Source organism: Salvelinus alpinus, chromosome 4, assembly GCF_045679555.1.
Source record: "Salvelinus alpinus chromosome 4, SLU_Salpinus.1, whole genome shotgun sequence".
NCBI classification, from domain to species: Eukaryota; Metazoa; Chordata; class Actinopteri; order Salmoniformes; family Salmonidae; genus Salvelinus; species Salvelinus alpinus.
The window spans coordinates 102,358,481-102,381,699 of NC_092089.1; the positions used below are offsets into that span (position 1 = coordinate 102,358,481).

The window sequence follows — 23,219 nt, forward strand, 5'->3', positions numbered from 1 at the left end:
CTTTTGGGTGTCAGGGGGAAAAGTACCTTATTTTCTTTAGGAATGTAGTGGGTAAAAGTTGTCAAACATATAGTAATGTACAGATACCCCAAAAAACTACTTAAGTAAAAATACTTTGAAGTACTATTTAAGTTATTTACACCACTGGATTAAAGTCAGATTTTGTCATAACACACTAGTGTTGTCACCATACCAGAATTTTGACTTCAATTCCAGGATTAGTATCACATGACTTTATACCATTACACTACTCCCTTCCAAAACGATCACATGACTTTATACCATTACACTACTCCCTTCCAAAACGATCACATGACTTTATACCATTACACTACTCCCTTCCAAAACGATCACATGACTTTATACCATTACACTACTCCCTTCCAAAACGATCACATGACTTTATACCATTACACTACTCCCTTCCAAAACGATCACATGACTTTATACCATTACACTACTCCCTTCCAAAACGATCACATGACTTTATACCATTACACTACTCCCTTCCAAAACGATCACATGACTTTATACCATTACACTACTCCCTTCCAAAACGATCACATGACTTTATACCATTACACTACTCCCTTCCAAAACGATCACATGACTTTATACCATTACACTACTCCCTTCCAAAACGATCACATGACTTTATACCATTACACTACTCACTTCCACAACAAAAGTATTAAAGTCCCAGAATGGCCCTTGATCCTGAAACTCAGCTACTGCTCTGGCCATCTTTTGAGGTCAATATCATTACATTTTAATGTTTTATTTTTTATTCAGCCATGTATTCATTAATGAATCAATTATTCAATCATGCTATCAATTTGACTTTGTTTTTACCAAAATACTAATTACCAACATAACTACATAACATCATGGTATTAATTTATTTGAAAGGTAAATCTCTATTGATAAACTGGGTAAATCAAGATGGAGTCTAGGTGTAGTCACAATACAGGTGAATATATATTATTCAATAGGTCTAGTCACAATACAGGTGTAATATATATTATTCAATAGGTCTAGTTACAATACAGGTAATATATATTATTCAATAGGTCTAGTCACAATACAGGTGTAATATATATTATTCAATAGGTCTAGTTACAATACAGGTAATATATATTATTCAATAGGTCTAGTCACAATACAGGTGTAATATATATTATTCAATAGGTCTAGTCACAATACAGGTAATATATATTATTCAATAGGTCTAGTTACAATACAGGTAATATATATTATTCAATAGGTCTAGTTACAATACAGGTGAATATATAATATTCAATAGGTCTAGTCACAATATAGGTGAATATATAATAATATTCAATAGGTGTAGTTACAATACAGGTGAATATATATTATTCAATAGGTCTAGTCACAATACAGGTAATATATATTATTCAATAGGTCTAGTCACAATACAGGTAATACATATTATTCAATAGGTCTAGTTACAATACAGGTGAATATATATTATTCAATAGGTCTAGTTACAATACAGGTGTAATATATATTATTCAATAGGTCTAGTTACAATACAGGTAATATATATTATTCAATAGGTCTAGTTACAATACAGGTAATACATATTATTCAATAGGTCTAGTTACAATACAGGTGTAATATATTATTCAGTAGGACTGTCATGCGTTGAGCTGGTTTTGGCTGATTTCACGGGGCTACAGATGAGTCTGTTTCTCTTCCATTTAGGACTTATTTTATTGGCAACTGCTAGGAGATCATATTATATTTATTGTACTGATCAACAACATTTGCATGGAAGAAGCGATCCCTTTTATAAAAGTCTGCGCTGTCTCTTTAAGAAAATAATGATGTCGTTTGGAGGTAGAATGTGGCTGTGGAGTCTTTGTTGCTATGCAATCTAGTGGAAACCCGACGGGAGGCAAAGTTAATTTGTTTTTGGTGGCAAGGGAGATTAAGTGAATTGATCAAGTTTTGGTGGCAATCAGCTTTGAAAATCTGCATGTTTTGCTTCATGGTTTGCATTAGAGGTCGACCGATTATGATATTTTTCAACGCCGGTACCTATTTATTGGAGGACCAAAAAAAGCCGATACCGATTTATTGGAGGACCAAAAAAAGCCGATACCGATTTATTGGAGGACCAAAAAAAGATGATGCCGATTTTTTATTTATTTTTATATAGACTGGTAATAATGACAATTACAACAATACTGAATGAACAATTAACACTTTATTTTGACTTAATATAATACATAAATAAAATCTCTAGTCTCAAATGATTAATGATACCTTTAGTTTGCATATTATCATAAACAAAGTACCAGGGTGGTGAATTAACGTTAGCTTCAGCTGTCAGCTAGCTAGGAAAGTTATCCTACAAAGATGGAAGATACCGGTATCTTCTTGCATTCTAAAGGGTTCTAGCCTGTAGGACATTGTTTTGCGAACAGTAATGAACAGTTTCAACAATTCTACATTCCATGTCACATTACACTTGTGTGCAGCATGAGTGGGGAGCTAACAATGCATCCCAGAGAGCTCTAGTAACGAATGAGGAAGTGGACCAGGCCCTGCTCTTCGTGCTTTAAAGGGGCTGTTCTGATAGACCTACTTGACCCGCTCAATCACGTAAGATGCATTTGACAGAAGTACTGAACGTAACCGAAATGCTGGTATCAAACCATAATTTTTTTGTGTAGAAAAAATACCAACGTTTCAGTATAGCGTGCAACCCACACAGTACTATAATCCGCTTGGTGTTGCTGCTCCTCAGCAGCTCTGTGGCTTTAGCCCCTGTGGCAGCTGGCTGACGAAGCAGGTCAACAACCATCTTGGCTCTCAGATGGGATGCCAGCCATGTTGTGCTGCCCCCTCAGCTTGGCTGGCGCCCCCTGGTGGATATGTCAGACAGGCTCTCTGGGTCTTCCTGGAGACAGGTCTGTAGCATAGAGATAGATGGAGGACTCATCTTTGTATCTGTGCCGTTATGGCGTCTGCAACATGGGCAGCACCATCGGGTCTATCTCTATTTTAAAGCACTCTATTTTGTATTTGGGGAAAAAAGTGCAATGGTAATATTGGTTATTTACCTGCAGAGCTGGAGTCCTGAACCAAATGTTGTCATTAATTTGTGGCCACTAGATGGCAGAGATATTGCTTAAAGCTATTTACAAATCATAGGCACCACAACATGACGACAATGCTCTGATCATTGGCTGATCGCTCCCAACCCATTCGAATCCCCACTCAGATGACTACTTTAAAATGGTGGAAGCCCTTGATGATGATGTCCCTCTAGAGACCTCTTTCTATCGCTGAGCTGCTGCCCAGCCCTACGGCCCTCTGGGAGATGTAGTGTCAGGCAGGCTCTCCGTGTCCACCTGGAGACAGATGGCCAGTCTGCTCCCTGTTTCTCTGGGTGTACACACCCCCACACCAAACATCAGGTGTCAGTGTGTTGCCTGGGTTCTGGAGAGCAGCTACAGGGGCCTCAAGTTTTCCCTGTCTGTCAAACCAATTGGGAAAGAGAACTACAGGATCCTATTGGACAACGTCTTACCGTATTGTTATAAAATTGGTCATTAAAATGGTCATTAATGATCCACATTTTCCCTCTGAGTATTATTATTAGTCATTGTGTTGGACAAGTGAAGCTTTTTCCTAAGTACTGTGACGTTAGATGCGTTTACTTCCTGTTCTGTGATCACAGTGAGGAGGAACACATTTAAATGATAACGGATGACATTTAACAGACGCTTTCATTCCAAGGGACTTAGTCATGTGTCTGGGAGACCCCAGCGGGAATCGAACCCACAATCCTTGTCTTTGCAACCTCCATGCTCTACCAACTGAGCCATGTGAATAAGCAATGTGATGTCATCTAACAGTGTTTTTCCTGTTGTGTCCTGGTGGCAGTTGAAGGAGGTGAATTCCAGGACCATCCTGTCTAACATGTTGTCCTACGTGTGGCCCAAGGACCGGCCTGATCTACGGGCTAGAGTAGCCATCGCCCTGGGGCTGCTGGCTGGAGCTAAGGTAGTCTGATGGGACACACACACACACACACACACACACGTCTGCTGGCTGGAGCTAAGGTAGTCTGATGGGACACACACACACGTCTGCTGGCTGGAGCTAAGGTAGCCGGGTAAGGTAGCCGGGTAAGGTAGCCGGGTAAGGTAGCCGGATGGGACACGTCTGCTGGCTGGAGGTACAGTGCTTATAGAAAGTTTACATCTCAAACTTTTCCACATTTTGTTACAATGTGGGATTTAAATATATTTGTCATTTTTTGTTTATGATTTACATAATACTCCATAATGTCAAAGGGAAAAAATTATACACATTTTTACAAGTTAATAACTAGAATGTGGCTTAACAAATCACATAAGTTACATGGACTCACTCTGTGTGAAATAATCGGGGTTGACATGATTTTTGAATGACTAACCCTTCCTCTGTCCCCCATATATAAAGGAGGGCAATGATTGGTCAATGGGTAACAATAACAAATCAGACATTTATATATCTCTTTAGGCATCATGGTCAAGTTAATAATGACGCTGTGGGGGATGTATTAAAGTGTTTTCCACAGAGTAGCCAAATGGAAAAAGTAGCCAGCCAGGCTCCCCTGGGAACAAGCTCTCTTTTGGTGTATTTTCAACCAGCAACTATCAGAAAATTCACACTTTTTACAGTGTTCATTTTAAACAGCTGATGAAACTATGATAGAAAACAAATGAAATAGTTCGTTTTTACTGCACTGTGCTCAAATACAAAATAGCTTGATGTTTACGCGTGTGGTTTTCAACGGTAGACTGCGACAGAGCAGGTAAATGTTGAACTGGAAAGGAAAAATGAGCTGAAAAGCTAATGGCCTGACCAGCTCCACTGGCCCGACACGTGTTTTTACTGGCCTCGGGCCAGCGTTAATGTCGGACCCTGCGCGAGAAGGAAAATACATGACTGTGCCAGGAAACGGTAGGCTAAGTGGGATATCGACTCATCGTTAACACATTATAGGCTATGGGACATGCAAATTCAACCACAACACACACAGAGAGGCAGGACAGACGGCAGCCTGTCAAACCAGCAGTGTTTCTGTGTCACCTTAGTGACTGACAGGCTCCTGTCCTATCAATGCTTATCATTCATTCTAGTGCACCCTTATCGGAGTTGCCAACAACCGGATGCTTCCAGTTTTCTGGGTGGATACAGCTCTCAACCTAGCTTCCTTTTCCGCTGACACACGGATGTTGGAACTCTGCTCAGGCGTTTCTTTTACGCCTGCTATGTTACGTTAATTCTAGTAGGAGAGGGCTTGGCAGACTTTTGTTTCTGACTAGTGACGCTAGTACCCAGCTGAAATAAGTATAGCCGACTGGGAAAACCCTGTAAACCACCCAGACACATCAGATGCACTCAACCTTCTGAACTGAGCTGCAGGAGAGGAAGGAAACTGCTTAAGGATGTCACCATTGGTGATTTAAAAAATAATAATTCTACAGAGTTTAAAATGGCTATAATGGGAGTAAACTGAGGATGGATCAACAGTGTTGTAGGGATTTCACAATAATGACCTAAATGAATAAAACATATTCCAAAACATACATCCTGTATGCAACAAGGCACTAAAGTAATACTGCAACAAAACACAGCAAATTTAATACACTTTTTTGTCCTAAATGCAAGGCCTTATGTTTGGGGCAAATCCAACAAAACATCACTGACTGCCTCTTTATCATCACTGACTGCCTCTTTATTTTCAGCCATGGTGGTGGCTGCATCATGGTATGGGTGTGCTTGACATTCACAAAGACTGGGGAGTTTTTCAGGATGAAATGGGATGGAGCTACGCACAGGCAAACTCCTAGAAAACCTGCTTCAGTCTGCTTTACACCAGACACTGTGAGAGGAATTCACGTTTCAGCAGGACAATAACTTATAACGAAAAGCAAAATCTACACTGAAGTGCTTACCAAGAAGACTGTGAATGTTCCTGAGTGGCCAAATCACAGTTTTGACTTAAATCTGATTGAAAATCGATGGCAAGACTTGAGCATTGCTGTCTAGCCGTGATCTCCAACACCTTGACTGAGCTTGTATTTTGAAAAGAATATTGGGCAAATATTGCACAATACAGGTGTGCAAAGCTCTTAGAGACTCACCTAAGAAGACTCACAGCTGTAATTGCCGCCAAAGGTGTTTCTAACATTTGTTTAATGTTTTTTTTTCTTCCACTTTGACATTAGTATTTTTTTGTATTTCGTTGACAAAAAAAAGAACAGATTCATTTTAATCCCACTTTGTAACATGTGAAGGAGGGGGGGCGTTGACTAACTGACCAACTGGTGAACCCTTCACATATTAGTGAATGTTCATTGTTGAACATGAGACTGTAAATGCACCAGGAAATTCGCTCCAAGTGATACATTTTTTTGACATCTGTTCCCAAGTCTTCCCACTCATAGTAGAGCGACACTGAGAGATGGCGCCAGAGGGCATGGCTGCCGTTTTACTGGCTCTTAACCAACTTTGCTATTTATTTTTTTATTTTTCCAGAAATGTTGTAACTCATTTTGTACATAATGTTGCTGCTACCGTTTACTTTGACCGGCTTCTGGACATCAGAACAGCGATCCCCTCGAACTGGAGGAAGATTTTTTTTCGATGCGAAGGATATACTGCTTCCCGTAGACCCAAATCCCTGTCATTCACGTGAAAAGACTGAAATACAGGGGGCAGTGGTCTGAGTGCTTTGTGAGAATTCGTCGGCGAGTGAGTAAACCACCGCTACCCTCGGTATTATTGGCCAACATGCAATCATTGGAAAACAAACTGGACGATCTACGATTAAGAATATCCTACCAACGGGAAATTAAAAACGTATATCTTATGTTTCACCGAGACTTGGCTGAACGACGACACAGATTATATAGAGCTGGCTGGCTTCTCTGTTTTTCGGCAGGACAGAGCAGCTACATCTGGTAAGACTAGGGGGGGTGTCTATTTGTCTAACTGCTGGTGCACGATGTCTAATATTAAAGAAGTCTCGAGGTATTGCTCGCCTGATGTAGAATACCTCATGATAAGTTGTAGACCGCACTATCTACGGAGAGACTTCACATCTCTATTATTCGTAGCTGGCTATTTACCACCACAAACTGATGCTGGCACTAAGACCGCACTCAACCAGCTGTATAAGAGGCCGTAAGCAAACAGGAAAATGCTCATCCAGAAGAGGTGATCCTAGTTGGGGCGGCAGGGTAGCCTAGTTAGAGCATTGGACTAGTAACCGAAAGGTTACCAGATCGAATCCCCGTGCTGACTAGGTAAAAATCTGTCGTTCTACCCCTGAACAAGGCAGTTAACCCACTAGGCCGTCATTGAAAATGAGAATTTGTTCTTAACTGTCTTGCCTAGTAAAATAAAAAGTGAAAGCTGGGGAATTGAATGCAGGGAAACTTAAATCAGTTTTACCTCATTTCTACCAGCATGTCACATGTGCAACCAGAGGGGGAAAAAATCTAGACCACCACACACGCACTCATACAAAAGTCTCCCTCACCCTACATTTGGCAGATCTGACCATAATTATATCCTGATTCCTGCTTACAAGCAAAAACTAAAACAGGAAGTTCCAGTGACTCGCTCAATATTGAAGTGGTCAGATGATACGGATGCTACGCTACAGGACTGTTTTGCTAGCACAGACTGGAATATGTTCCGGGATTCATCCAATGGCATTGAATACAAAATTACTGGCACCCCTGACTGCACAATTATAGAGAAACTCAAAATACCAACATAAGAAATACTGTACTTAATGTTTCAATGGAACCCACCAAAATAATTTATTGATTTAATAAAAAATCTATGCGCTCCAAATCAAGGTTTCACAATTAATGGCACCCTTACAGATGACTGTAAATAACATCTTCCCAAATTAAACCATTAATTAAATTCCACTTATTTAATTTGATCAAAGTCTTAAGGAACTATATTGAGCCATTACATCACTTCCTGTTTCACTAGGGTATCAAAATGAGGTAACAGGCATGCAATATCCCTTTGCCATCCAACACCATGAAGAAAACCGAAGACCTGGCAGTTCAAAAAAGACAGATGGTTGTAGACCTTCATAAATCTGGTAATGGCTACAAGAAGATCCACAAACGATTGAATATACCACTGAGCACTGTCAGGGCAACTATTAAAATGTTTTAGAAGATATGGAACAGTTGAAAACATCACAGGTAGAAGGATAGGGAGGAGGATGGTGAGAGAAGCAACAAAATCCCCAAGAACTGTGAAAGAATTGCAGGCCTTGGTGGAGTCTTGGGGTCACCAGGTTTTTAAAAAAGCACCACCAGACACCACCTCCAAAACCACAGGAAGGGTTGCCAGAAGAAAGCCCTTTCTGACCCCTAGACACAGACTCAATCGCTTGGAGTCAAACATTTAAAGTACGACTGGGAGAAGGTGCTCTGGTCAGATGAGAACAAAATGGAATGTTTGTCAGATACATCATCGGCATGTTTGGCGTCGAAACTTAGATGCATACAAGGAGAGGCACCTCATACCCACGGTGAAATATGGTGGTGGGTCAGTGATGTTTTGGGGCTGTTTTAATTCCAGAGGTCCAGGGGCACTGGTTAAGATTGAAGGCATAATGAATTCCAACAAGTATCAGGCAATTTTGGCTGACGATCTGGTTTCCTCTGCCAGAAGGCTGAGACTTGGCCGTATGTGGACTTTCCAACAAGACAATGACCCAAAACACACGTCAAGATCCACACAGAAATTGTTCTGTGACATCAAAATCAATGTTCTGCCATGGCCATCTCAGTCGCCGGACCTCCATCCAATCGAAAACCTGTGGGCTGAGTTGAAGAGGGCAGTTGATAAGCGCAAACCCAAGAATGTGAAGGATCTGGAAAGGATCTGCATAGAGGAATGGTCCAAAATCCCTCCAAATGTGTTCCTTAACCTTGTCAAACATTACAGGAAAAGACACCATGCTGTTATAATTGCCAGCGGTGGTTGCACTAAATGAGGAGTGCCAAAAATGATGAACCTTGATTTTGGTGAAATTTATTTTGTATTAAATAATTGTATCATTTTGGTGGGTTCCATTGAAACATGAATAAAGTACAGTATTCCTCACATGTTGGTGTTGAGTTTCTCTATAATTATATTGTTAATATTTTTTAAAGTATTGTTTGTGCATTGCCAGTCAGGGGTGCCAGTAATCTGAGCCCACTGTACATGTTTCAAACAGACCACAATGGTCCCTGAGCCCAAGATAGTGAAGGTAACCTGGCTAAATGATTACTGCCCCGTAGCGCTCACGTCTGTAGCCATGAAGTGCTTTGAAAGGCTGGTCATGGCTCACATCAACACCATCATGCCAGAAACCCTAGACCTAATCTAATTCGCATACCACCCCAACAGATCCACAGATGATGCAATCTCAATTGCACTCCACACTGCCCTTTCCCACCTGGACAAAAGGAACACCTATGTGAGAATGCTATTCATTGACTACAGCTCAGCATTCAGCACCATAGTGCCCTCAAAGCTCATCAATAAGCTAAGGACACTGGGACTTAACACCTCCCTCTGCAACTGGATCCTGGACTTCCTGACGGGCTGCCCCCAGGTGGTAAGGGTAGGCAGCAACATATCTGCCACGCTGATCTTCAACACGGGGGCCCCTCAGGGGTGTGTGCTCAGTCCCCTCCTGTACTCCCTGTTTATCCACGCACGACTCCGACACCAAGTTTGCTGATGAAACCGTGTCTAATCAACAACAACGATGAGATGACACAACAGTGGTAGGCCTGATCACCTATAACGATGAGACAGCCTATAGGGAGGAGGTGCGAGACCTGGCAGTGTGGTGCCAGGATAACAACCTCTCCCTCAACGTGATCAAGACAAAGGAGATGATTGTGGACTACAGGGAGAGAAGGGCCGAGCACGACCCCATTCTCATCGACGGGGCTTTAGTGGAGCAGGTTGAGAGCTTCAAGTTCCTTGGTGTCCACATCAACAACAAACTGACATGGTCCAAACACACCAAGACAGTTGTGAAGAGGGCACGACAAAGATTTGTCATGGTTCCTCAGATCCTCAAAAAGTTCTGCAGCTGTACCATCGAATAGAACCTGACTGGTTGCATCACTGCCTGGTACGGCAACTAATCGACCACAAGGCACTTCAGAGGGTAGTGCATACGTCCCAGTACATCACTGGGGCCAAGCTTCCTGCCATCCAGGACCTCTATACCAGGCGGTGTCAGAGGAAAGCCCCAAAAATTGTCAGACTCCAGCCTTCCAAGTCATAGACTGTTCTCTCTGCTACCGCACAGGAAACAGGACCGGAGTGCCAAGTCTAGGTCCAAGAGGCTTCTAATCAGCTTGTACCCTGAAGCCATAAGACTCCTGAACAGCTAATCAAATGGCTACCCAGACTATTTGCATTGCCCCCCCACCCCCCTAAACTGCGGCTACTCTGTTTATATATGCATAGTCACTTTAACTCTACCTACATGCACATATTATCTCAACTAACCAGTGCCCCCGCACATTGACTCTGTACCGGTACCCCCTGTATAAAGTCTCGCCATTGTTATTTTACTGCTGCTCTTTAATTATTTACTCATCAATTATTATTTCTTTAACACTTATTTTTTCTTAACTGCATTGTTGGTTAAGAGCTTGTAAGTAAGCATTTCACTAAGGTCTACACCTGTTGTATTCAGCATTTCACTGTGAGGTCTACACCTGTTGTATTCAGCATTTCACTGTAAGGTCTACTACATCTGTTGTATTCAGCATTTCACTGTAAGGTCTACTACACCTGTTGTATTCAGCACATGTAACAAATAACATTTGATTTGATATAAACTCAGCAAATAAAGAAACGTCCTCTCACTGTCAACTGCGTTTATTTTTTAGCAAACTTAACGTGTCAATATTTATATGAACATAAGATTCAACAATAGAGACATAAACTGAAAAAGTTCCACAGACATGTGACCAACAGAAATGGAATAATGTGTCCCTGAACAAAGGGGGGGTCAAAATCAAAAGTAACAGTCAGTATCTGGTGTGGCCACCAGCTGCATTAAGTACTGCAGTGCATCTCCTCCTCATGGACTGCACCAGATTTGCCAGTTCTTGCTTTGAGATGTTACCCCACACTTCCACCAAGGCACCTGCAAGTTCCCGGACATTTCTGGGGGGAATGGCGCTAGCCCTCACCCTCCGATCCAATGCACAGAACGAGCAGTATGGCTGGTGGCATTGTCATGCTGGAGGGTCATGTCAGGAGCCTGCAGGAAGTGGTTCCACATGAGGGAGGAAGATGTATTCCCTGTAACGCACAGCGTTGAGATTGCCTGCAATGACAACAAGCTCAGTCCGATGATGCTGTGACACACCGCCCCAGACCATAATGGACCCTCCACCTCCAAATCGATCCGCTCCAGAGTACAGGCCTCGGTGTAATGCTCATTCCTTCGACGATAACACAAATCTGACCATCGCCCCTGGTGAGACAAAACCGCGACTCGTCAGTGAAGAGCACTTTTTGACAGTCCTGTCTGGTCCAGTGACGGTGGGTTTGTGCCCATAGGCGACGTTGTTGCCGGTGATGTCTGGTGAGGACCTGCCTTATAACAGGCCTACAAGCCCTCAGTCCAGCATCTCTCAGCCTATTGCGGACAGTCTGAGCACTGATGGAGGGATTGTGCGTTCCTGGTGTAACTCAGGCAGTTGTTGTTGCCATCCTGTACCTGTCCCGCAGGTGTGATGTTCGGATGTACCGATCCTGTGCAGGTGTGTTACACGTGGTCTGCCACTGCGAGGACGATCAGCTGTCCGTCCTGTCTCCCTGTAGCGCTGTCTTAGGCGTCTCGCAGTACGGACATTGCAATTTATTGCCCTGGCCACATCTGCAGTCCTCATGCCTCCTTGCAGCATGCCTAAGGCACGTTCACGCAGATGTGCAGGGACCCTGGGCATATTTATTTTTGTGTTTTTCAGAGTCAGTAGAAAGGCCTCTTTAGTGTCCTAAGTTTTCATAACTGTGACCATAATTGCCTACCGTCTGTAAGCTGTTAGTGTCTTAGCGACCGTTCCACAGGTGCATGTTCATTAATTGTTTATGGTTCATGGTTCAAGCATGAACGGTGTTTAAGGTGTTTAAACCCTTTACAATGAAGATTTGTGAAGTTATTTGGATTTTTACGAATTATCTTTGAAAGACGGTTCTGAAAAAGGGACCGAGTTTATATTTACAAAAAATATATGGAAATACTACACTCTATCTGCAATATTAAAGCTAATCTACCCCCTTAAATTATATATATTTTTAAACAATTGTAGAAACATTTCAAGGATAATGGATGGAAACAGGATGCACCTGAGCTAATTTGAGTCTCATAGCAAAAGGTCTGAATACTTATGTAAATAAATTAGCAAAAAATGTTTAAACGTGTTTTCACTTTGTCATTATGTGGAATTCCCTGAATTCCCAGTCCTGATTTCTGGAACCGTGTCGTGTTGACTTCTCCTTGTTTTACTATCTGGGATTTTAGGGTTCTCCAGTCCCCACCAGGATAGTAACACAGCCAGCCTCATTGCACCTAGCTTCTACCATCAGAAGAGTGGAAATGAATGTTTTCACCACTTTCTCTCCTGTCTCTCGCTCTCTAGATGACCAACGTGATGGTACCCTTCATGTTTAAGTATGCTGTGGACGAGCTGAATGGACTGTCGGGTCACATGTTGAATCTGAGCGACGCCCCCAACACCGTGGCTACCATGGCAACTGCTGTTCTTATTGGTTGTAAGTCCCAACTACTTTTCTACACAAACCAGAGAGGCAAATGTTTTTATATCTTGAACAGAATATTGTTGTCACTGTCCAGGAGTTAGATTCTATATTATCTGGGATAGGGATCCATTAAACTACAAGTATATCAAACCTAGTGTTGGCTCTGTGTCCCGAGCGCTCTCTCTCTCTCTCTCTCTCTCTCTCTCTCTCTCTCTCTCTCTCTCTCTCTCTCTCTCTCTCTCTCTCTCTCTCTCTCTCTGTCTCTCTGTCTCTCTGTCTCTCTGTCTCTCTCTCTCTCTCTCTCTCTCTCTCTCTCTCTGTCTCTCTGTCTCTCTGTCTCTCTCTCTCGCCTCTGCTCTGTCACTCTGTGGCTTGTGAATAGATGTTGATGTCAACCTCTGTTTGAATAGAGGTCAGGGTTTGGGTGACCAGTCCTTCCTGTCAGCCCATGACTGCCTCTAACTCTGGCCGAGGAACCTGAAGCTTTCCATCCTCTAACTCTGGCCGAGGAACCTGAAGCTTTCCATCCTCTAACTCTGGCCGAGGAACCTGAAGCTTTCCATCCTCTAACTCTGGCCGAGGAACCTGAAGCTTTCCATCCTCTAACTCTGGCCGAGGAACCTGAAGCTTTCCATCCTCTAACTCTGGCCGAGGAACCTGAAGCTTTCCATCCTCTAACTCTGGCCGAGGAACCTGAAGCTTTCCATCCTCTAACTCTGGCCGAGGAACCTGAAGCTTTCCATCCTCTAACTCTGGCCGAGGAACCTGAAGCTTTCCATCCTCTAACTCTGGCCGAGGAACCTGAAGCTTTCCATCCTCTAACTCTGGCCGAGGAACCTGAAGCTTTCCATCCTCTAACTCTGGCCGAGGAACCTGAAGCTTTCCATCCTCTAACTCTGGCCGGGGAACCTGAAGCTTTCCATCCTCTAACTCTGGCCGAGGAACCTGAAGCTTTCCATCCTCTAACTCTGGCCGAGGAACCTGAAGCTTTCCATCCTCTAACTCTGGCCGAGGAACCTGAAGCTTTCCATCCTCTAACTCTGGCCGGGGAACCTGAAGCTTTCCATCCTCTAACTCTGGCCGGGGAACCTGAAGCTTTCCATCCTCTAACTCTGGCCGGGGAACCTGAAGCTTTCCATCCTCTAACTCTGGCCGAGGAACCTGAAGCTTTCTAACTTCAATGAACAGCTTCTTCATCTTCTTACATGAGTACTAGAGGTCGACCGATTACTGTTTTTTAACGCCGAAACCGATTATTGGAGGACCAAAAAAAGCCGATACCGTTTTTTAATTTAAATTTTTTATATATATGTATATATATATATTTTTGTAATAATGACAATTACAACAATACTGAATGAACAATGAACCGTTTTTTATTTTGACTTAATATAATACATAAATAAAATCTAGTCTCAAATAAATAATGAAACATGTTCAATTTGGTTTAAATAATGTAAAAACAAAGTGTTGGAGAAGAAAGTAAAAGTGCAATATGTGCCATGTAAAAAAGCTAACGTTTAAGTTCCTTGCTCAGAACATGAGAACATATGAAAGCTGGTGGTCCAATATTCCCAGTTAATAAGTTTTAGGTTGTAGTTATTATAGGAATTATGACAGGGGTGACTGACTATTTCTCTCTCTACCATTTGTATTTCATACCTTTGACTATTGGATGTTCTTATAGGCACTATGGTATTGCCAGCCTAATCTCGGGAGTTGATAGGCTTGAAGTCATAAACAGCGCTGTACATCAAGCATTGCTAAGAGCTGCTGGCAAACGCAGGAAAGGGCTGTTTGAATGAATGCTTACGAGCCTGCTGCTGCCTACCACCGCTCAGTCAGACTGCTCTATCAAATCATAGACTTAGTTATAACATAATAACACACAGAAATACAAGCCTTAGGTCATTGATATGGTCGAATCTGGAAACTATCATGTCTAAAACAAAACCTTTATTCTTTCAGTGAAATACGGAACCGTTCCATATTTTATCTAACGGGTGGCATCCATAAGTCTAAATATTACTGTTACATTGTACAACCTTCAATGTTATGTCATAATTATGTAAAATTCTGGCAAATTAATTTGCGGTCTTTGTTAGGAAGATTTGCAACGAGCCAGGCTGCCCAAACTGTTGCATATACACTGACTCTGCTCGCACTGAACGCAAGAGAAGTGACACAATTTCACCTGGTTAATATTGCCTGCTAACATGCATTTCTTTTAACTAAATATGCAGGTTTAAAAATATATACTTCTGTGTATTGATTTTAAGAAAGTCATTGTTTATGGTTACGTACATTTGTGCAACGAATGCGCTTTTGGCAAAGTTGAAGTAGGCTGTGATTCGATGATAAATTAACAGGCACCGTATTGATTATATTCAACGCAGGACAAGCTAGATAAACTAGTAATATCATCAACCATGTGTAGTTAACTAGTGATTATGTTAAGATTGATTGATTAGATTTTTTATAAGATAAGTTTAATGCTGGCAACTTAACTTGGCTCCTTGCAGCCATAAGGTCCTTTTGACGCTGCACTCGAGTAACAGGTGGTCAGTCTGCCACGCAGTCTCCTCGTGGATTGCAATGTAATCGGTGTCCAAAAAGGCCGATTACTGATTGTTATGAAAACATGAAATCGGCCCTAATTAATCTGCCATGCCAATTAATCAGTCGACCTCTACTAGGTATTCCTATTGTCCAGATGGGATAGGGCAGTGTGATTGCATCGTCTGTGGATCTATTGGGGCGGTATGCAAATTGAAGTGGGTCTAGGGTGACCGGTAAGGTAGAGATGGCCTCGATGAAATCCGCTCTAATGAACTGAGTCAACCCGAACTCTGACTGCTGCTGAAGGCAGCTCTAATGAACCATGTTAGTTGGCTGGCAGTCCTGCTGGCAGCCAGCTAGTCTCACACACACACACACAGCTAGCCTGACACTAGCCTCTGCTGTCTCTGGCCTTGAGATGAAAGCCCCCCCCCCCCCCCGTTCTCTGATGTTGCTGCTGGTATCATTGGCCTGTAGAATGCAACTATACAACTGCAGATCGCTGGATGTCGGATTCAACAACAGTCCAGCTACCATTCTGGTACATTTTATTCAGGAGCAGTCCAGCTACCGTTCTGGTACATTTTATTCAGGAGCAGTCCAGCTACCGTTCTGGTACATTTTATTCAGGAGCAGTCCAGCTACCGTTCTGGTACATTTTATTCAGGAGCAGTCCAGCTACCATTCTGGTACATTTTATTCAGGAGCAGTCCAGCTACCATTCTGGTACATTTTATTCAGGAGCAGTAGTTGTGATGCTTTGTGGAAAGCAGCCGTGTCCATCGCTGTGTGTAGTCTTGGATTAAAATGTTTATTACAGCCTGGCCCGGTCTGGGACAGTCTGTTCCTACACAGTCAGGCCTGGTCTGGGACGGTCTCTGTTACTACACAGCCTGGCCTGGTCTGGGACAGTCTGTTACTACACAGCCTGGCCTGGTCTGGGACGGTCTCTGTTACTACACAGCCTGGCCTGGTCTGGGACGGTCTCTGTTATTACACAGCCTGGCCTGGTCTGGGACAGTCTCTGTTACTACACAGTCAGGCCTGGTCTGGGACGGTCTGTTACTACACAGCCTGGCCTGGTCTGGGACGGTCTCTGTTACTACACAGCCTGGCCTGGTCTGGGACGGTCTCTGTTATTACACAGTCAGGCCTGGTCTGGGACGGTCTGTTACTACACAGCCTGGCCTGGTCTGGGACGGTCTCTGTTACTACACAGCCAGGCCTGGTCTGGGACGGTCTCTGTTACTACACAGCCTGGCCTGGTCTGGGACGGTCTCTGTTACTACACAGCCTGGCCTGGTCTGGGACGGTCTCTGTTACTACACAGCCTGGCCTGGTCTGGGACGGTCTCTGTTACTACACAGTCTGGGTCTGGGACGGTCTCTGTTACTAAACAGCCTGGCCTGGTCTGGGACGGTCTCTGTTACTACACAGCCTGGCCTGGTCTGGGACGGTCTCTGTTACGACACAGCCTGGCCTGGTCTGGGACGGTCTCTGTTACGACACAGCCTGGCCTGGTCTGGGACAGTCTGTTACTACACAGCCTGGCCTGGTCTGGGACGGTCTCTGTTACGACACAGCCAGGCCTGGTCTGGGACGGTCTCTGTTACGACACAGCCTGGCCTGGTCTGGGACGGTCTCTGTTACGACACAGCCTGGCCTGGTCTGGGACAGTCTGTTACTACACAGCCTGGCCTGGTCTGGGACGGTCTCTGTTACTACACAGCCAGGCCTGGTCTGGGACGGTCTCTGTTACTACACAGCCTGGCCTGGTCTGGGACGGTCTCTGTTACTACACAGCCTGGCCTGGTCTGGGACGGTCTCTGTTACTACACAGCCTGGCCTGGTCTGGGACGGTCTCTGTTACTACACAGTCTGGGTCTGGGACGGTCTCTGTTACTACACAGCCTGGCCTGGTCTGGGACGGTCTCTGTTACTACACAGCCTGGCCTGGTCTGGGACGGTCTCTGTTACGACACAGCCTGGTCTGGGACGGTCTCTGTTACTACACAGCCTGGCCTGGTCTGGGACGGTCTCTGTTACTACACAGTCTGGGTCTGGGACGGTCTCTGTTACTACACAGCCTGGCCTGGTCTGGGACGGTCTCTGTTACTACACAGCCTGGCCTGGTCTGGGACGGTCTCTGTTACGACACAGCCTGGCCTGGTCTGGGACGGTCTCTGTTACTACACAGCCTGGCCTGGTCTGGGACAGTCTCTGTTACTACACAGCCAGGCCTGGTCTGGGACGGTCTCTGTTACTACACAGCCTGGCCTGGTCTGGGACAGTCTCTGTTACTACACAGCCAGGCCTGGTCTGGGACGGTCTCTGTTACGACACAGCCTGGCCTGGTCTGGGACGGTCTCTGTTACTACACAGCCTGGCCTGGTCTGGGACGGTCTCTGTTACTACACAGTCAGGCCTGGTCTGGGACGGTCTCTGTTACGACACAGCCTGGCCTGGCCTGGTCTGGGACAGTCTGTTACTACACAGCCTGGCCTGGTCTGGGACGGTCTCTGTTACTACACAGCCTGGCCTGGTCTTGGACGGTCTCTGTTACTTCACAGCCTGTTCTGGTCTGGGACAGTCTCTGTTACGACACAGCCTGGCCTGGTCTGGGACAGTCTGTTACTACACAGCCAGGCCTGGTCTGGGACAGTCTGTTACTACACAGCCAGGCCTGGTCTGGGACAGTCTGTTACTACACAGCCTGGCCTGGTCTGGGACGGTCTCTGTTACGACACAGCCTGGCCTGGTCTGGGACGGTCTGTTACTACACAGCCTGGCCTGGTCTGGGACAGTCTGTTACTACACAGCCTGGCCTGGTCTGGGACGGTCTCTGTTACTACACAGCTTGGCCTGGTCTGGGACGGTCTCTGTTACTACACAGCCTGGCCTGGTCTGGGACGGTCTCTGTTACTACACAGCCTGGCCTGGTCTGGGACGGTCTCTGTTACTACACAGCCTGGCCTGGTCTGGGACGGTCTGTTACTACACAGCCTGGCCTGGTCTGGGACAGTCTGTTACTACACAGCCTGGCCTGGTCTGGGACGGTCTCTGTTACTACACAGCTTGGCCTGGTCTGGGACGGTCTCTGTTACTACACAGCCTGGCCTGGTCTGGGACGGTCTCTGTTACTACACAGCCTGGCCTGGTCTGGGACGGTCTCTGTTACTACACAGCCTGGCCTGGTCTGGGACGGTCTCTGTTACTACACAGCCTGGCCTGGTCTGGGACGGTCTCTGTTACTACACAGCCTGGCCTGGTCTGGGACGGTCTCTGTTACTACACAGCCTGGCCTGGTCTGGGACGGTCTCTGTTACTTCACAGCCTGGCCTGGTCTGGGACGGTCTCTGTTACTTCACAGCCTGGCCTGGTCTGGGACGGTCTGTTACTACACAGCCTGGCCTGGTCTGGGACGGTCTCTGTTACTTCACAGCCTGGCCTGGTCTGGGACGGTCTGTTACTACACAGCCTGGCCTGGTCTGGGACGGTCTCTGTTACTACACAGCCTGGCCTGGTCTGGGACAGTCTGTTACTACACAGCCTGGCCTGGTCTGGGACGGTCTCTGTTACTACACAGCTTGGCCTGGTCTGGGACGGTCTCTGTTACTACACAGCCTGGCCTGGTCTGGGACGGTCTCTGTTACTACACAGCCTGGCCTGGTCTGGGACGGTCTCTGTTACTACACAGCCTGGCCTGGTCTGGGACGGTCTCTGTTACTTCACAGCCTGGCCTGGTCTGGGACGGTCTGTTACTACACAGCCTGGCCTGGTCTGGGACGGTCTCTGTTACTTCACAGCCTGGCCTGGTCTGGGACGGTCTGTTACTACACAGCCTGGCCTGGTCTGGGACGGTCTCTGTTACTACACAGCCTGGCCTGGTCTGGGACAGTCTCTGTTACTACAGCCTGGCCTGGTCTGGGACGGTCTCTGTTACTACACAGCCTGGCCTGGTCTGGTCTGGGACAGTCTCTGTTACGACACAGCCTGGCCTGGTCTGGGACGGTCTCTGTTACGACACAGCCTGGCCTGGCCTGGGACAGTCTCTGTTACTACACAGTCTGGCCTGGCCTGGGACGGTCTCCTCTCCGATAAACTCAAACTATATTTATTTGTCAGCCATGAACATTTGAACCAGGAATTGGTCCTAATAGTATTTGTACCAGACAAGTCACAAAATAAACAATCCAATCAATTGATCTCTATGTCTCTGTTTGCTATAAAGGCTGGCTTGTCGTTCTCTCTGATGAAATCCTCTTTCCTTCTTCTCCCAGACGGTGTGTCCCGTGCTGGTTCGGCCCTCTTCAACGAGCTGCGTAACGCCGTGTTCGGGAAAGTTGCCCAGAGTTCCATCCGGCGCATCGCCAAGAACGTGTTCCTGCACCTCCACAGCCTGGACCTGGGCTTTCACCTGTCCCGCCAGACGGGGGCGCTGTCAAAGGCCATTGACAGGGGCACCAGGGGCATCTCCTTCGTCCTTTCTGCTATCGTCTTCAACCTGGGACCCACTGCGCTGGAGATGGGGCTGGTCTCTGCTATCCTGGTGGGTAACCCCTAACTATAGAATAGGGGTGAGGCTGGGGGAGTAGGGGGTGAGGGGTCCTTCGTCCTCTCTGCTATTGTCTTCAACCTGGGACCCACTGTGCTGGAGATGGGGCTGGTCTCTGCTGTCCTGGTGGGTAGAGTCCCCCTGCTTCAGTATGGATATATGATCATGTCTGGTGAACATTAGTCTGTCAGTTTGACAGTAGAGTAGAAGGATATATCACTGTACTGTACCAACCCTGTACCAACCCTGCCCCTGTACCAACCCTGTACCAACCCTGCCCCTGTACCAACCCTGCCCCTGTACCAACCCTGTACCAACCCTGCCCCTGTACCAACCCTGCCCCTGTACCAACCCTGCCCCTGTACCAACCCTGTACCAACCCTGACCCTGTACCAACCCTGTACCAACCCTGCCCCTGTACCAACCCTGTCCCTGTACCAACCCTGTACCAACCCGCCCCTGTACCAACCCCGCCCCTGTACCAACCCCGCCCCTGTACCAACCCCGCCCCTGTACCAACCCCGTCCCTGTACCAACCCTGTCCCTGTACCAACCCTGTACCAACCCTGCCCCTGTACCAACCCTGTACCAACCCTGTACCAACCCCGCCCCTGTACCAACTCCGCCCCTGTACCAACCCCGCCCCTGTACCAACCCCGCCCCTGTACCAACCCTGTACCAACCCCGCCCCTGTACCAACTCCGCCCCTGTACCAACCCCGCCCCTGTACCAACTCCGCCCCTGTACCAACTCCGCCCCTGTACCAACCCCGCCCTTGTACCAACCCCGTCCCTGTACCAACCCTGTCCCTGTACCAACCCTGTACCAACCCCGCCCCTGTACCAACCCTGCCCCTGTACCAACACTGTACCAACCCTGCCCCTGTACCAACACTGTACCAACCCTGCCCCTGTACCAACCCTGTACCAACCCTGCCCCTGTACCAACCCTGCCCCTGTACCAACCCTGTACCAACCCTGCCCCTGTACCAACCCTGCCCCTGTACCAACCCTTCCCCTGTACCAACCCTGTACCAACCCTGCCCCTGTACCAACCCTGTACCAACCCTGCCCCTGTACCAACCCTGCCCCTGTACCAACCCTGTACCAACCCTGCCCCTGTACCAACCCTGCCCCTGTACCAACCCTGTACCAACCCTTCCCCTGTACCAACCCTGTACCAACCCTGCCCCTGTACCAACCCTGTACCAACCCTGCCCCTGTACCAACCCTGCCCCTGTACCAACCCTGCCCCTGTACCAACCCTGCCCCTGTACCAACCCTGTACCAACCCTGCCCCTGTACCAACCCTGCCCCTATACCAACCCCGTACCAACCCTGCCCCTGTACCAACCCCGTACCAACCCTTCCCCTGTACCAACCCTTCCCCTGTACCAACCCTGCACCTGTACCAACCCTGCCCCTGTACCAACCCTGCCCCTGTACCAACCCTGTCCCTGTACCAACCCTGTCCCTGTACCAACCCTGCCCCTGTACCAACCCCGTCCCTGTACCAACCCCGCCCCTGTACCAACCCCGTCCCTGTACCAACCCTGTACCAACCCTGTCCCTGTACCAACCCTGTACCAACCCTTCCCCTGTACCAACCCTGTACCAACCCTGTACCAACCCTGTACCAACCCTGCCCCTGTACCAACCCTGTACCAACCCTGTCCCTGTACCAACCCTGTACCAACCCTGTACCAACCCTGTCCCTGTACCAACCCTGTCCCTGTACCAACCCTGTCCCTGTACCAACCCTGTACCAACCCTGTCCCTGTACCAACCCTGTCCCTGTACCAACCCTGTACCAACCCTTGTTAGAGCGTGTGGACTCCACAGCCATGGAGACTGTTCTCCATGTTAGCATATGGAAAGGAAGCTGGAGTTGATGCTATTATCCTCTTCACAGTAATAATGTCATAACTAGTTCAGACGCCGTTGAACCAGGACGGACCGGCGCCTTTGAACCCGGCCGGTCCAGTACCATTGAACCAGGCCGGACTGGCGCCTTTGAACCAGGCCGGTCCAGTACCATTGAACCGGGCCGGACCGGCGCCTTTGAACCCGGCCGGTCCAGTACCATTGAACCAGGCCGGACTGGCGCCGTTGCCCTTACAGCAGCATTAGCAGTCGGGACCAGTCCTACAGTAATAGTTTCCTCTCCAACATGATGTTGAAATGGGCAGAAATGTAATATATATTATAGTAGTGTTACCTACCTGGTGAGTCTAATAGAGTCTTATAATTCAGACGTGGTTGGTTGACTTCTGATGTTCCAGCTCCGGTGGTCCGTTGAAGTGATACCTTCATAATGTCTTTGTCCACCTCCAGTTTGATGGCTTTCTCCCTCGTTACTCAGCATTATGTTTCCCTCCTTTGTACAATATTAAAAATGTCTCCCTGTCTCTCTAGTATTATAAATGCGGGGTGGAATTTGCTGCGGTGACTCTGGGTACTCTGGGAGCGTATACGGCCTTCACCATTGCTGTCACACAGTGGAGGTACAGTCCTCTAGGTTGTTGACAGATGACCTTAGCTACCTGTTGGTTTACATTGTACTAGGCATATATGTGGTTGGCTTAGCTATAGCTAGCAGGATAGAAAAGCTGAAGCTACCTTTTCCTGTGAATTCTTCCCAGCTGTGTAACCCTTGTCGTCCATCTTGTTCTCCAGGACTCGGTTCAGGATAGAGATGAACAAGGCAGACAACGAGGCAGGAAACGCTGCTATTGACTCTTTACTGAACTATGAGACCGTTAAGGTGAGACCGTTTCTCTTCCTCTTCATTCTCCGTCTTTCTCTACTTCTCCTTCTCCGTCTTTCTCTCCTTCTCCTCCGTCTTTCTCTCCCTCTCCTCCGTCTTTCTCTCCCTCTCCTCCGTCTTTCTCTACCTCTCCTCCGTCTTTCTCTACCTCTCCTCCGTCTTTCTCTACCTCTTCCTTCTCCGTCTTTCTCTCCCTCTCCTCCGTCTTTCTCTCCCTCTCCTCCGTCTTTCTCTACCTCTCCTTCTCCGTCTTTCTCTACCTCTCCTTCTCTGTCTTTCTCTACCTCTCCTTCTCTGTCTTTCTCTACCTCTCCTTCTCTGTCTTTCTCTACCTCTCCTTCTCTGTCTTTCTCTACCTCTCCTTCTCCGTCTTTCTCTACCTCTTCCTTCTCCGTCTTTCTCTACCTCTCCTTCTCTGTCTTTCTCTACCTCTCCTTCTCTGTCTTTCTCTACCTCTCCTTCTCTGTCTTTCTCTACCTCTCCTTCTCTGTCTTTC

General features: G+C 46.8%; 1 protein-coding gene across 1 annotated transcript in view; it reads left to right on the plus strand.

The window, feature by feature from the left end:
* LOC139574861 (iron-sulfur clusters transporter ABCB7, mitochondrial-like) overlaps positions 1–23,219 on the plus strand; it is a 53,077-nt gene that overhangs the window by 4,091 nt on the left and 25,767 nt on the right. The window contains exons 4-8 of the mRNA XM_071399829.1: positions 3,916–4,035; positions 12,723–12,855; positions 19,683–19,951; positions 22,372–22,460; positions 22,633–22,720. Of these exons, the coding sequence (XP_071255930.1) occupies positions 3,916–4,035; positions 12,723–12,855; positions 19,683–19,951; positions 22,372–22,460; positions 22,633–22,720 (699 nt within the window). The remainder of the gene's footprint in view (positions 1–3,915; positions 4,036–12,722; positions 12,856–19,682; positions 19,952–22,371; positions 22,461–22,632; positions 22,721–23,219) is intronic.